Below are 13,711 nucleotides of genomic sequence, written 5' to 3'. Positions count from 1 at the left end.
TGTCCCTTTTAAAAATATTGTTGAGTTATAAATGAATTCTTCAGGCAGGTGTCACTGTTTCTTAAAGCAAAGGTCGGTCTTGTTCCTCTTCGTTATGGTAAAAATGGCAGCCTCCCTCTAATCAGCTGTCAGATTTCTTGTAAAGCATGCTGCTGGGCATCGTTTTTGGAAAAGAAATTTAAAATATGTTAAGTGTTTGGCTTTCTGGTGTCTTGTAATTGTTATTTTGGAATAATAACTAACATGATAAGCAGCTGTCAGTGATATGAAACACTGGGTACATGCACTGATGTGGAACAACATGCAGTTTTGAAAATCTGAAAATATTACAGATGAAAGTAAGGTGTAAGTCATGTTAGATCAGCATATAAAAATGCTGATTATTATTATTAGTATTATAGATTTACACAGCACTTTTCAGGACACTCAAACCACTGTACATTGGATCCATTATTCATTCGCTCCTCATTCATGCTTGGTGATGGTAGCTACATGTTTATCATCTGGGGCTGACCAGTTTGTGTCAACAGCCTCTCCGACCATCACAGAACATCCATAGATCAATGATGCCGACACGAGGCAATGAGGGTGAAATGTCTTGCCCGCTCTAACACTTGAGCCGCTGCCGATATATGTGTATGTGATATTGATTCAGTGGATAACTATTCAGTGTTTACCAAAAGCACAAATTCCAGCAAGTAACACGATCAAAACCAGAAAACACAAAATATAAATTTATCTTGAGCTCAATCAGACATTTAAATGAACAATTTGTTCATTTAATAAAAATGGACCATCACATTCTGGATGTTGAGCTGTAAAATGTTCACATGTAAAAGAAAACAAAAAATAAATTTCTATTTGTAGACATTAAAGCAGGATATAATGTAAACCTGACTCCTATCTGGAGTTTCAAACAAAAGAACTTAGTTATAATAACCAAGTTAGACATTCTGACTTCGTCATATTTGCACACCTCTGAAAATCCACATTTTCCTCTTCAAATTAAAGTAAGACATTTTACTGTGCCACATGTTCTTTCTCGAGTGTGTCTTGGAAATAACTTCTTTATCAGTGTTGACTGATAATTTATTGGGATCTATTCTGTTGGGTTATTGATCATTAAGTCGATCTAGATTGGTAGATAAACCCCCAGCTAACATGTGACCCTTCTTTGGACAAGATTTATGAGCATCTTACAAGTCTTAAGTCTTATAAGATGCCCCAAATCATGAATATATTAATTACATTAAAGTCTTCTAATAATTCTCATTCAGTCTAAACAGAACTGCCCGGAAACGGTGGATTATAAATACAGTATATTTAAGAATCAGCTATTTTAAGCAGATTAAAAATAAATTTCTACTGTAGTGTGGCTGTGAAGGAGCAGTGAAAAGTATGAACAAACAAATATACTATGCATTGATTTAAGCAGAGGAGGTGCTTTGCTGCTACATTCGATGGTCCAGTCTCCATGCTGGGGTTGTCCTTACAGAGCGGTGCTGATATGTTCTAACTTCATGTAGTCCTTACTTTCAGATGAATCTGAAGGGTGCTGTTGGAAGACAAGAATGAATAAAGGTTTTAATACAGTCATCATCACATGCACCTTTAGACAGTGGATCATGTTCTTACATTTCTGCGGAACATTCGTTTTAGGAGGCTCCGTTTGGGGCTTTCAGGCGTCTGGGAATACACCAGATCTGGAGTACGAGACATTCCGGGACCAAAAGTATTCAGCTCCTTGAAGCATCCTGTTTCTATGAGCTGAATAAAAGACAGGAAGGTGATGATGTTGGTAGGTCCTGCCTTAAATATGAAGGGGCTGTGATGCATCCCAAAAGTAGAATCACCTCATTTTGCCATGCTATGGGAACGCTTCCTGTTTTGAACTTGGCATAGAAATCGTTGTCCATTTGGGTGAGTACAACTCCCTTCACTGTAGAAAACTCGTCAATCTCCTGCACATCGCTGCAGTATACCAGTCTGGGCTACAGAAGCAAAAACAGAACAATGAGCATATTTGCATGTTTTGGAACGATAAACTCTTGAAGCTGCCTCTTAAAGGCACATCTGGCTGTACTGTATTACATCACCCACCCCCGCCATGCACATAAGCAGCCAATTGTACGCTTCCCTGTGTGTTTAGGTAGCAGAGCTTGTAGCTTTATGTCACCATATTAGAAGTTTTGGCTGCACTTTCAGCTGTTTGGGAGCAACCTAATTTTAACTTTAGTAATACTTGGTTAGAGTTTTGGTTTTTATTTACTTTTTAAACTGTTTACTACTGTAGTTTTCATCTTAAGCAAGTGAATTCACCTGAATTTCACTTTTCACACTGAACAGAAATGAATGTAAATACAGTCATTTATAGAATGTATATTTTTAAGAGTATTATGATTTAGTATTTGCCTTCAAAAGCTGTTCAATTCCAGGAAAAAAATTAGCAACCAAATGCAAATGAAATCTATGTTCTGATGCAAAAAGTTCATTTTTCCTGTCTGCATAAAACCTGACAATGTGACGTGGAAACGGACAAGACAGCAGCTGTAAATTTCACAGCTGGGAAGGCTGTTTCTATAATGAATGTGTCTGCAGATGAAAACTTATTAAAGTTCCTGAAACGTTGTAAACTAACAAGAATGAGAGATGCAATATTCTCATAACTTTATTACAGATTATATTTAAAAATAAACAAAAGTTAGCATGTTAAGTTAAATGCATGCAGCCTAACAATTGTAATGATGTTATTAATAATTCTTTTTAAAGGTTTAACACAACAGTTGACACTACTTGCATCTCCACCGCATAACGAGCAACAAACTAATTTCTGTAAATGTGAAAATGCTTTCTGTCGTCTCATTTAGATAACACATCAGCAAGAACTTGCTTCCTGCTGTGGAACAGGAAAAATAAGTTTGTCTGGGTTTTTTTCTTCCTTTCTTTTTGTCTGGTAGCCCAAACTGGTTTAACCGGTTACTTTAATTACAAAACTAACACATTATATTACTTTTTCCAACACAATTTTTTTCAGTAGTTCTGTAGCTCTATGATGTGCTACCACTCAACACTGGACGTATGTGAGATTTTTAAACAGGTATTGAGTCAGATGGGACAAAGTTAAGGATGTGTGGAGTTTTTCCCATTAAAAAAGGTAATCTGTCCTTTTGTTATAGTTTAATGAAATGTAATAGAAGACTGTAAATCTATATGGAGCTGTTTCTGAGACCATGACTTTAGCTAGAATAGTTTCAGTTTGTATGTTAATGGATCCAAAACTGAGCTTATAAAAGTATAAAACCTGTCTGAAATGCGCTCGTATTTTACCAAGTAACTGACCCAAGAACTTGTATTACTACGTGCACTATATGAAAAAGCCAGTACACACATCACAATCCTAGGTTAGTACAATCCTCATAGGGACAACATGACATATTACATAGTCATTACTCAACAAAAATTTCACTAAAATGCACAGTGTGTGAAAAACACACCCTAACTGTCCATTCTTACTGTTCCCAGAAGGATTAACAGGGTGATTAGCAGCCAGATGCTGCTGATCAAATGCATGCACTGGTTGATCATCAGCAAGCTACTTTGTCAAACCTCTGGGAAATGTTGTGAAGCTATTTCCAAATAATGTGGCATAATTCAGCTTTAAGCAATATTATTCACAAGTTGTCAGTCTTCCCAAGAGTGGACTATGCAGGGCTCAGACCGGACCAAAGTGGAGCAGCACATCTGGTGAAAGCCAAACACAGCATATCAGCACAAACACTTTATCCCAACCGTCAAGCACGGTGGTGGAGGGCTAATGATGTGGGCTTGGTTTATGGCCACAGGACTTGGACACCTTGCAGTCATTGAATGGACCATGAACTCCTCTGTGTACCAAAGTATTCTAGACTCAGACCTCAATACACTGAAGCAACATTGTAAAGAAGAGTGGACCAGAATTCCACCACTACCACGTCAGAGACTGATAATGTACAGAAAACTATTAAGTTATTGTTGCCAAAACCAGTATATGCCATATTGTTTCCCGTCTGAGGGGTGTCAAACTCCGGTCCTCAAGGGTCGCTATCCTGCAGGTTTTAGTTATTTCCTTGCTCCAACACAACTGAATGAAATCAAATGGATCCAACAGCTTCTTGTCAACTTCTTCACGATAACCCATCAATGTCAGTCAGGTGTGTTAAATCAGGGAAACAATGAAAACCTGCAGGATACCGGCCAAGGACCGGAGTTTGACACCCCTCTTTTAAGGTTTGGTGAGGAACGAGGGATTTGTAAAACTGTAGAATCAAAAGAATGTTAATTACACCAGTGGGCAGAACAGAACATAGTTTTAAATCTTCTGTGTCACCACACCAAGTTAGTCACATAAACTCCAAGTACTTGCATCAGGTTTAAATGGAGCCTCAACAAGTCCTGCCTCCAACATCCGGAAGTTGATTTCTTGAAAGAAAGGATGAGACTTCACTTCTTTTCCTCCTGAGCCCAGGCAGCCCAGCCTCTTTTTGGGGTCCTTGGTCAACAGCTACAATGAACAAAACAAGTTAAAACTGTGGAGAATGACAGACGGCTATGACAGCACACAGTGACAGCTCATGGCAGGGATGTATTTTCAGGTTCTGGTTTGGTTTGTGATACACTTCCTATCAATATTTTGTTTTGGTTGTGCTCTCCCTGTCATGCCTGCAGGTTATTTCTAAGAACTCACCCAGGTGCAGATGTCTTTAACCTCTTTGCCAAACTTGTCACTGTACTCCTCCTGTTCTGTCTGAATCCTCCTCTCCATCTCTGAGGAATTAGGATGCTTCCCTCGGGTCTTGAACGGAGGCTGACCTGCAGTCATTTCATAAATCAGACAGCCAAGGCCCCACCAGTCTGCGCTCATCCCATATCGCTTGTTGCCAATCACTTCAGGAGCTAAAATCAGGATTAAAATCAGTTCAATTAAACTGCTTGGGTAATGTGCTAAAGTCCCATCCTGTCTGAGCATTACAGATTTGATTTATTCTGGCTTGATACCGTCATGTGATACTCTGAAACTAGTTTTGTTTCAGCTGAGGGCTGCCCTACAAAGTCTCATACTAACGTGTCATGAAGTTAGTTTACGTCTTACCAGGATGTAACTTCTTGGCAAGTTACACTGGAAACTTTTTCTGGAATTCAGAAAATTCTGTTGTGTTTTTTACCGACCAACCAGTTTATTTGCATCGTTGTCAAATTTGTTTCACAGCATGTTGATGTGTTAATTTTCTGAAATGCATATCTTTAAATAGTTAAAAACATACATATATATTTAAAATATATGTTGGCACTTAAGCCTGCATGTTACAAATATCCCAACATTTGATACACAACTAAATATAATTGATGAAACATGGGGGACATCTCTTGATGTTAACCTGTATCAGCTTTCATTACAGCTACCGTGATGCAATGAGTTTATATATAATTCCTCATATTTGTTCAGGATCATATTCTGTGCCTGCTGTGAGAAGTATGCAGCTGATCTGTGTTGGTGACTGATTTTCTCTTGTCAACATCCTGTTTGACATTGATGCGCGCTTAGACATCAAAAAATGTGGGTTGATAGAGTCGATAACCAGCTTTTAGACCCCACTTGGCATTATTTTTCAGTATTGTAATTTATATGCAGCATCATCCAAGAAATAAAAGTTTAATTAAAGTGGCGTTTAAAGAAAGTGTTGCAATGTCTTTGGTTATGGTAGCTACCCATCCATGGTTTGGTGCTTATTCATTTCCAGACCAATCCATTAATCAACCATATACAGTAATAAGGATTTTCTTTTAAAACATGAATGACATACATACCCATATAACCCAGCGTGCCCACCCTGCCTCGGACCAGGCTTCCTTCACACAGCCTCACAGCCAAGCCCAGGTCAGAGATGCGGATATGTCCTAAGAGAGACATAGAGAAATCCACCGAACTGGTTTCTGATTGATCTTTTTTTCTTTTCTAGTGATGACTTACTTTCCCTTTCCTCTGCATTTGCAATGAGCCATAAATCAGAAGTTGCACCTAGCTAACGTAGGAATTTCACAACTGTCAGACTTTTAACCGTTTCATGCAAACAAGACAAAGAATTCCAAATTTGCTGCCAAGAATTAAAGAACAGGTGGAGAGGTTTCTTAAAATAGATTGGCTTCAGCTGTTATCCAGAGGCTTTTCACATCCTCAAACCACCTTTGTTTAAACTCATGTCAAAATACCATCAATGCTATTTCCTTCTAAAGAACACGGAAATGCATCTCAGGAATGAAACTAGTTGGCTGAAAAAATCTGGCAGACGTCCCAATCATTCAATCATTCAGCCTCATTTCAGGGCTAAAAATAGCATCATGGTGGTTGTCAGTTTTTCCCTCAACACTGGTTGGAATTTGATAGCATGTGTGTTGTTATGGTGCATTTAAAATAGATTCTGCACTTGTCAAACAAACAATGACTCGCTGTGGTTGGTACATACCCTTGTCATCTAAAAGAATGTTTTCTGGTTTCAGATCCCTGTAGGATTAAACACAGCATGTAAAACATACGTTAGAAAACAAGATGGATGCGACTAAATGCCCCTGAAAGCACACACACCTGTACAAGATTGATTTCTGGTGGAGGTGAATTAAACCGCAGCAGACTTCTGCAGCATAGAAATGCACTCTGTCCATGCTCAGGCCAAGTGGGCCCATGTTGTAAATGTGATACCTCAGGTCCCCACCACTCATCATGGTCAAAACCATACAGAGGGTGTGTTTGGTCTCGTAAGCATACGCCAGGTTCACCTGCAGAGATAAAGGAAAGTATAGCAACCAAACAACCAAGTTTTCAGGAAAACAGTGCTATAATGTATTGTATTTGTATTGTGTATTTAGGCATCACTGTTGATTAGAATCTGCCATTCGAGACACACACTGAAAACCTTATATCCAAGCTAAAGTAAAATATATATTTTTTTAAGGAACATATCCACTTTCCCCTTATAAAACAAGAAAAAATTTGATATAAAATACTTTCTTGCTATTTTTTAATGCCCCAGATCAATAACTTAAGAAACCAGATACTGTGTACACTTCATTACTGACTGTGGAAGCTGCACACGTCAAGGCCAGAAACATGGAAAACAGTACCACGAAACCTTTAAATACAGACACCAGTAATACAGGGACCGTATATTTGGCCTTGATTCACTATGAACTACAACATATGTGTCTTTGATAATGAAGAATAATGTAACCCAATGAAACAGTGATGCCCATTAAAGAGTTTTACTCTTGGAATGCAGTAACACTAATATGTCATTTAAGAGAAAAGCACTTATCCTATAAAATATGGTATTTAAAAGTTAAAAAAAAATCTATGAGACAGAAATTGTCTGAGCATACTGTAGCTGCAGTGTTCTCACCACAAACCGACTATCTAGCTCCTCCAGTATCTGCTTCTCATTAAGAGCCATGGCTTCTCCTCGCCCCTTCTTCACGTGAGTTTTCTCCAGCTTTTTGCAGGCGTACATCATTCCTGTGGCTCGCACCTGGAAAGCCCACACCTACATGCAAAGTACAGCAGGATCACATGACACTTATATTGTTGTGGAAACTTTCTTGAGAACTGCTTTATTGCAACCGTCTGCCAAGAATGAATGAGGCGTTTGAAGTTTCCTGATGTGATAAAATGTAGCTGCACAATGCAACACGCATGCACCTGCAGGTCAAAGCTTTAAAGAGCTATTTTAGTGAGTTGGTATTTTGGAAATTAAAAAGTTAAAATCACATAATAGAAGCTTTTCTTAAATATTTTGGTTGAAATAAACGAATGAATTGGTGATGCGATTGTAGTCTTACCTCCCCAAATCCTCCTTTCCCCAGTTGCCTGTACTGTCTAAACGTGTGCTTGGTGATGGGCTGCCTTAATGAGGACAAACAGGTAGTATTTATTTTTAGATATTTTACGTAATAAGCTTTATCAGCATGATGTGGCACAGAGCCTAAAATGATTGTATCAAACACAAGCAGATAAACCAGCTACCCAAGGAAACAACAATCTGTCTAACATCGACTTTCCCTTGTTGGGTATTAATTCACAGCACATCCACTGACCTTTCCAACATCTTCCACTGCAGAAAACGTTCAAAATACATGCTGTTCTGGTACTTGGTGAAGGGGTCTCCACTGAGGTAAATATGTAGGTCACTAATGCACAACACAAGATGAGCTGTTAGTCATTCAAAACACGAATAAACAGTTTATAACCAGATGAAAAAGGGAATGACCTTACTCTCTGCACTTATGAAAGACATCACCACAAGGATCCATCTCCAGACTCTGAATGCAGCTTGTCTCGTACTTCAACACGGTGGGCACGCACTGACTGGACTGTAGAGACACGGATGAATTACAGACAAAAAGGCTTGCTGCACAACCCAAACACATCAACATAAAATACAGTCAAAGTAGCTAAACTCCTCCCTGAGCTCATATAGCACCAAACATGTTTGTCATCTGATAAGATGTTTGCCAGCCTGCATGGAACCTGCTCAAAATGCCTGCTGTTTTTACAAGTTTAATGATCTGTGTTTTTGTTTTTACAGTGAGATTAACAAACCAGCTTGTGATTTCGTATCTAAGAACTGATTTACTTGTTGCCTAGTAAAAGATTTTACATCATTTTTAATATGCTGACCCAGATAATTAAAGGAAGTGACCTGCTCATTCACAGGGCAATGACTGCCGACTGACGCGGGGTCAACAAGCATCTCAACAGTTTCACTATTACTTATTATCAGTTTGTGTGAATAGACTGGCATTGTCTACAGTAATGAGATAAAGAACAAATCCACTAAGGTTGTCAGACCTTGCTGCTGAGGAATCTCTCGATGATTCCAAGGCCAAACTCTTTCCTCTCCTCATCCAACTTTGTCTCAAAGGATTCCTGAAGGAAAGGAAAAGAAGACAAAATGAAAATTGTAGTTTTTAACTTCTTATGTCAGATATTCCATAGCTTTCTTACTGTGCTATTATATATAGCATGGTATGATAACACTAATATATCTATCCATATCTATATCTGTTTCGCATTCGTTTCTATTGACAGTTTTATCAATTTGCAATAATCTCCGTTTTCTTTGTGCAGATATTGTTGTGCCTTGTTGTGTTTTTTTATTTTTAATGGTTACTTCAGTGTTCAGTGTCGAAATGTCTTGTCCTGTCTTCATCGTGGGACAGTGGGAAACGTAATCTTGTTTCCTTTGAATGTCGTTTTTGAAAAGGTCTAGTAACATCTGCAGCTCCAAAAAAAGGGTTTTATTTAGCTGGCTGAGGGAAAAAAGGCTCTTTGGATTGGAAAGTTTGCAGACCCCTGCACTAAACACAAACTTATTTAGCAGCAGTTTTCTCTTTAAACAGCAGCAGCTAAAATATTTCTTAATATATATAAAATCAAATATTTATGACAAAGAAGGATGAAATTTTCAGGATTTACTGACTAATAGGATGAATTTAAAGTTGTGAAGCTGCTTCCTTCTAAACACAGAAGAGGAACAATATTTATTGCTTCATTATCCAGATTTCTTGCCTATAAATTCTCTAACTTTGCATTCTCAGCTGGACTACAACTGAACCTTTTGCACCTGCACCCTCCACTACAGGGAATTAAGGAGTTAGCATTCAGTTTTCCTGGTATAGCGTCAGGTCCGTGGATGTAACTATAAACAAGTGTGGTGTCCACAGAAAGTCCAGAATCTCAGCTACCAGCTCAGTGAAACCATTTCTATGACTAACAAACACAGTTAGGACAACAAACAATTAAAAGACCAGGTACACAAAGTCTGAAAAAATATGTAAATATAAATAATGGCTCCCTTGTGTCCACCTGACGGCATGAACACGAACAAACACCTCCTCTACTGAAAGCTCACATCTCACAGATTCCACAGCTGGAAGTTTCATCTCACTATGACCAAGATTCCTCGAACCAGAGGCAGAAGAAGACCCGATTTATGCTTTACACAACCTTAAAACCCTGCGTTAACACGTTATATTTACTGCGTTAATCACTGGATGCATTAACATGATAAGCGGCAATGCCCAGTCATATATATATATCTATCTATATATATATATATATATATATGTATAGTCGTTATCTAAGGTACATACTTTCACAGGTAAGATGATCTTTAGACAATCCTGGATTAAAAATAGACACGATGCTGTTGTAAAAATCTCTGCATGGATTCAGGAGCAGCTGTAACCAAACCAACTTTTAGGACTGATGCGAAGTGAAACTTTGGTTCAATCAAAATCTGAGATTCTGTTTAAAATCGTGGATGTTGCTCTGTGGACGCTGCTGGGACCCTTCAGTCAGTGGAGTAGTTTTCATTTTTCCCACAAGTTGATAACAAATACCAAATAAGTAACTATGAAAAAACAAAACCAAGTTTATTACATGAAAAAAAAAAAAAATTATTGCTATTGTCCATGTTGTCGCTGCACTTTTTAAAATCAGTTATAGAATTTCAATCATACTTTTTAAAATGTATATATACAAATTATTAAACAATGCAGATTATTTTAAACAATTAAACGTTTAAATAAGTTTAATTTAATCAAAGCTTTTAATTCAGTTTTTCTATTCAAACTTGTATTTGGAAGTTTTGCCAAATTTGTCCCAAGACAGGGCATTTATTGCTTTGTAGGTCTGTAAAACTCGTTATTGTGACTTTTATTTGCTGCTTTCTTCTATTCTATATGGTCATACTGTATTATTGTCATGCTTCAGCAAACTTCATTTAATTTAAAAACTTTTATTATAAACTCCTGATGTGTCATTTAGTAAAATTCACTCTTAGTTTAAAAAATACATGTTTTTATAGCTTTTTAATGGATGAACTTATTGTTTAAATGGTCTTTTTTTTAGGTTCAAGCTGCTGAATCTTTTAATTTAGATGACATTCTGTATAAAGACACATTTTTACAAAGTTTCCACATTTTTCAGCGTACCAAAGAATCCAGGAGTAATGTGTAGTTCTGCAGATCCTGACGACTCTGACAGAAGAGCCGAAACAGCTCCTTGCCAATAGGCTGTTTCACACAGAGACTAAAGTAGTCCCGTTCTGACAGAGGAAAAAAAAACATGATTTTAAATCATGCAACAACCACGTGCAACACGCTTTGACACACACACACGTATTTACACACCTATCGTCATGATTAGGTCTGCGCACTGGCTAATGTTTGGAAAGCGAAGCATCTCTCTCCATTTCCAGCTTCTGCCTTTAATTCCTCCCCCTGCACAAAACAGAGATAATGAAACATAGTTAATCAGTTAGGCCTACATGTCACTCAGCATTGTGTCATAAAGACACACACACACGCATGCCAAGCCTTCGGGCTTCAGACAATAGTATGCTCCACTACAATGAATGAACTATTAATAGCTCCAGGAACTATTAAGCAAAGCCTGTGTGACCACATTACTCACACTTAGCTGTCACTAAGTTTAAGCCAATCTGTTTACCAACTTGACACATGCACAGTTTGTTCATGTTGCCAAGGTGTGACCTCGCTGAGAAGTTGTATGATCTCTGATTTTCCAGCTTTAAATAAAAGGCTCCAAAGGGATGAATCTTGGGGGTGGGGGGGTTCTATAGAAGAATTAGTTGTGTCATCCACTAATCCCTATACCTGGAAAGTTATTGTCCTGAGATTACACAAGAAAATGCTTTGTCTCTGACAAAGGTTATGTCACAAAGCTGGAGTTAGAGCTAAAAACTCTGCATGTTCTTGATGATATAACCAGATCCACCACTTATCTTAGAATATTAACCCTTTAATATGAAGCCTTTTTGGTTTAAATATAGCAATGATATGCTAAATTTGCTGCAAGTCATCTCCACACAACACTGGCGTAAAATGAAAACTACTCTTACCTTCTCTGGCTTTAATAAGAGCACTGTTCTGCACCATGCTTTCAATATCCATTTAGGAGTGTTTTCTTGCTCTAAAAGTTGTCTTTGTCTATGTGTCCAGAATTGCAGGAGACATCCAGCATTCATGCACCAGCTACAGTGAAATCTCAACTCAGCAGCCACAAGACGTTGCAATAGTACTTCACTGAGCTGAAATAACAAGGTGTGGAGTCTAACCTGTGACTCACCAATGAATGGAGACACTTGTTGCAAGGCAACATACTCCAACCAGAAGACACTCCCTCGTCACGGAGGTGGACCGGGGTTCCTGTCATCCAGGTTGGACGATATCATAGTTTCCTAAAATTAATTTACCATGAAACCTAAAGTTACAGGTGCATACGGGGTTGCTCTGGATTTTAGGACTCATCTCAAGTTGTAAGTTAAGATTTGGAATATCCTAATAGATAATAATAGAAATAATAATAAAAAGATTTTCATTCAGTACAATAAAATGCTTGTGTTGACATAACCTGAATTAATATGTTAATGATGATTTTTACACCGACTGTTTTCTTTTAAACAAAGATGAAAACAAAATAGATGTCAGAAAGCATCAATGATGCCTTTGTCAACAAATAAAAGCATCATTAAAGATGCACACCAATTATCAAATATCTTAAAATCAACCATTTATTACCAAGAATTTTCAGGCATTAAATTGTTAAAATGCCTCATGCGATAAGAAAATGTTTAAAAATATGTACACCTCACACTAGCAAACCATTAGAGGAACACTGGAGAAATTTGTGACCCGTAAAGCTATGTTAGTCTGACTCAATTTAAAGATAGCCAGTGTTTATCATGCACATGTCCGGCCCAGATGCCTCAGGTATTTTCTGAAAGTGGAAGGATGGTTTGATCATTTGGAGAATTTGTGATTGACTTTAAATGTTTCTTGAAGTAAATTCAGTGGGTTCTGCAAGAAAAATACATTTCTAAAGCCTGTAAAGCCTGTCTGATCTGGGTAGATTACATATTTTTAATCAACCAACCAACCAACCATATTTACTTGCAGTGTAAGTTCTAGTGACTGCAGCTTCCTTTTTTAAAATTATTATTCTAACCTTTATTTAACCAGGGAGAACCTCACTGAGATTAAAATCTCTTTTCGTAGAGTGTCCTGGCCAGGACAGCATCAGGGCAGTTACTTATAAGGGACTTCACAAAAATGGTGAAGTCATATATACATTTTTTTCTTGTATAGTTTTGACTACAGTGGGTCGTGCGGTGGATTATTTTCCCCTGGGAGCAGGTCCTGATATGCAAACTCCTGCACTAAATGCTGCTCCCAGCACCCTGCAGCCATCTTATCTCCGTCAGAAGAAAAGCTTTCACTATCCTTCTCTCCACAGATACAGAACATGGTTGAGAATACCAGAGCTCAGAGCTGTGAAGCTGTAAAGTAAAAAGTTAAATTAACCACTTGGTTTGATTGTTGACGTAGATGTTTCTTCCAGGACAATAAACCCCCCTAACATATTAATTGCAGCCTTTTCTATTAAAGAACATTTTGCTTTTGTCTTTCATGTCATTGTAACTATGTTGTATTTTTGACTGTTACTCCAATAAAATACTTGTGCAGATGCCGTTCAGGCCTTTAGGAAATCTGACATTTTAATGACCAAATAATCTATTATTGAACTGATTTAAGTATTAGTATTAGGGACATCCACTATCAAAAGGTTGATCTCTTTTGCTTGTAAAACATTTTAGAATAA

At 37.8% G+C, this 13,711-nt stretch overlaps 1 protein-coding gene across 1 annotated transcript; it reads right to left on the bottom strand.

The window, feature by feature from the left end:
- Positions 1 to 721: 721 nt before the first annotated feature.
- LOC121630059 (G protein-coupled receptor kinase 5-like) lies at positions 722 to 12,167 on the bottom strand. The gene is made up of 16 exons (XM_041970100.1): positions 11,952 to 12,167; positions 11,221 to 11,310; positions 11,023 to 11,135; positions 8,876 to 8,953; positions 8,300 to 8,397; positions 8,122 to 8,214; positions 7,867 to 7,930; positions 7,431 to 7,571; positions 6,620 to 6,810; positions 6,501 to 6,538; positions 5,845 to 5,934; positions 4,724 to 4,932; positions 4,403 to 4,540; positions 1,854 to 1,991; positions 1,636 to 1,767; positions 722 to 1,555 (listed from the first exon to the last, which is right to left on the bottom strand). The coding sequence occupies exons 1-16, from the start codon at positions 12,001 to 12,003 to the stop codon at positions 1,490 to 1,492; spliced, it is 1,731 nt and encodes a 576-aa protein (XP_041826034.1). The 5' UTR covers positions 12,004 to 12,167; the 3' UTR covers positions 722 to 1,489.
- Between the last annotated feature and the right edge of the window lie 1,544 nt (positions 12,168 to 13,711).

The sequence above is a fragment of the Melanotaenia boesemani genome, chromosome 19 (assembly GCF_017639745.1).
Source record: "Melanotaenia boesemani isolate fMelBoe1 chromosome 19, fMelBoe1.pri, whole genome shotgun sequence".
NCBI lineage: Eukaryota > Metazoa > Chordata > Actinopteri > Atheriniformes > Melanotaeniidae > Melanotaenia > Melanotaenia boesemani.
The sequence above is the reverse complement of the archived record's forward strand: the minus strand, read 5'-3'. Positions and strand labels throughout refer to the sequence as shown.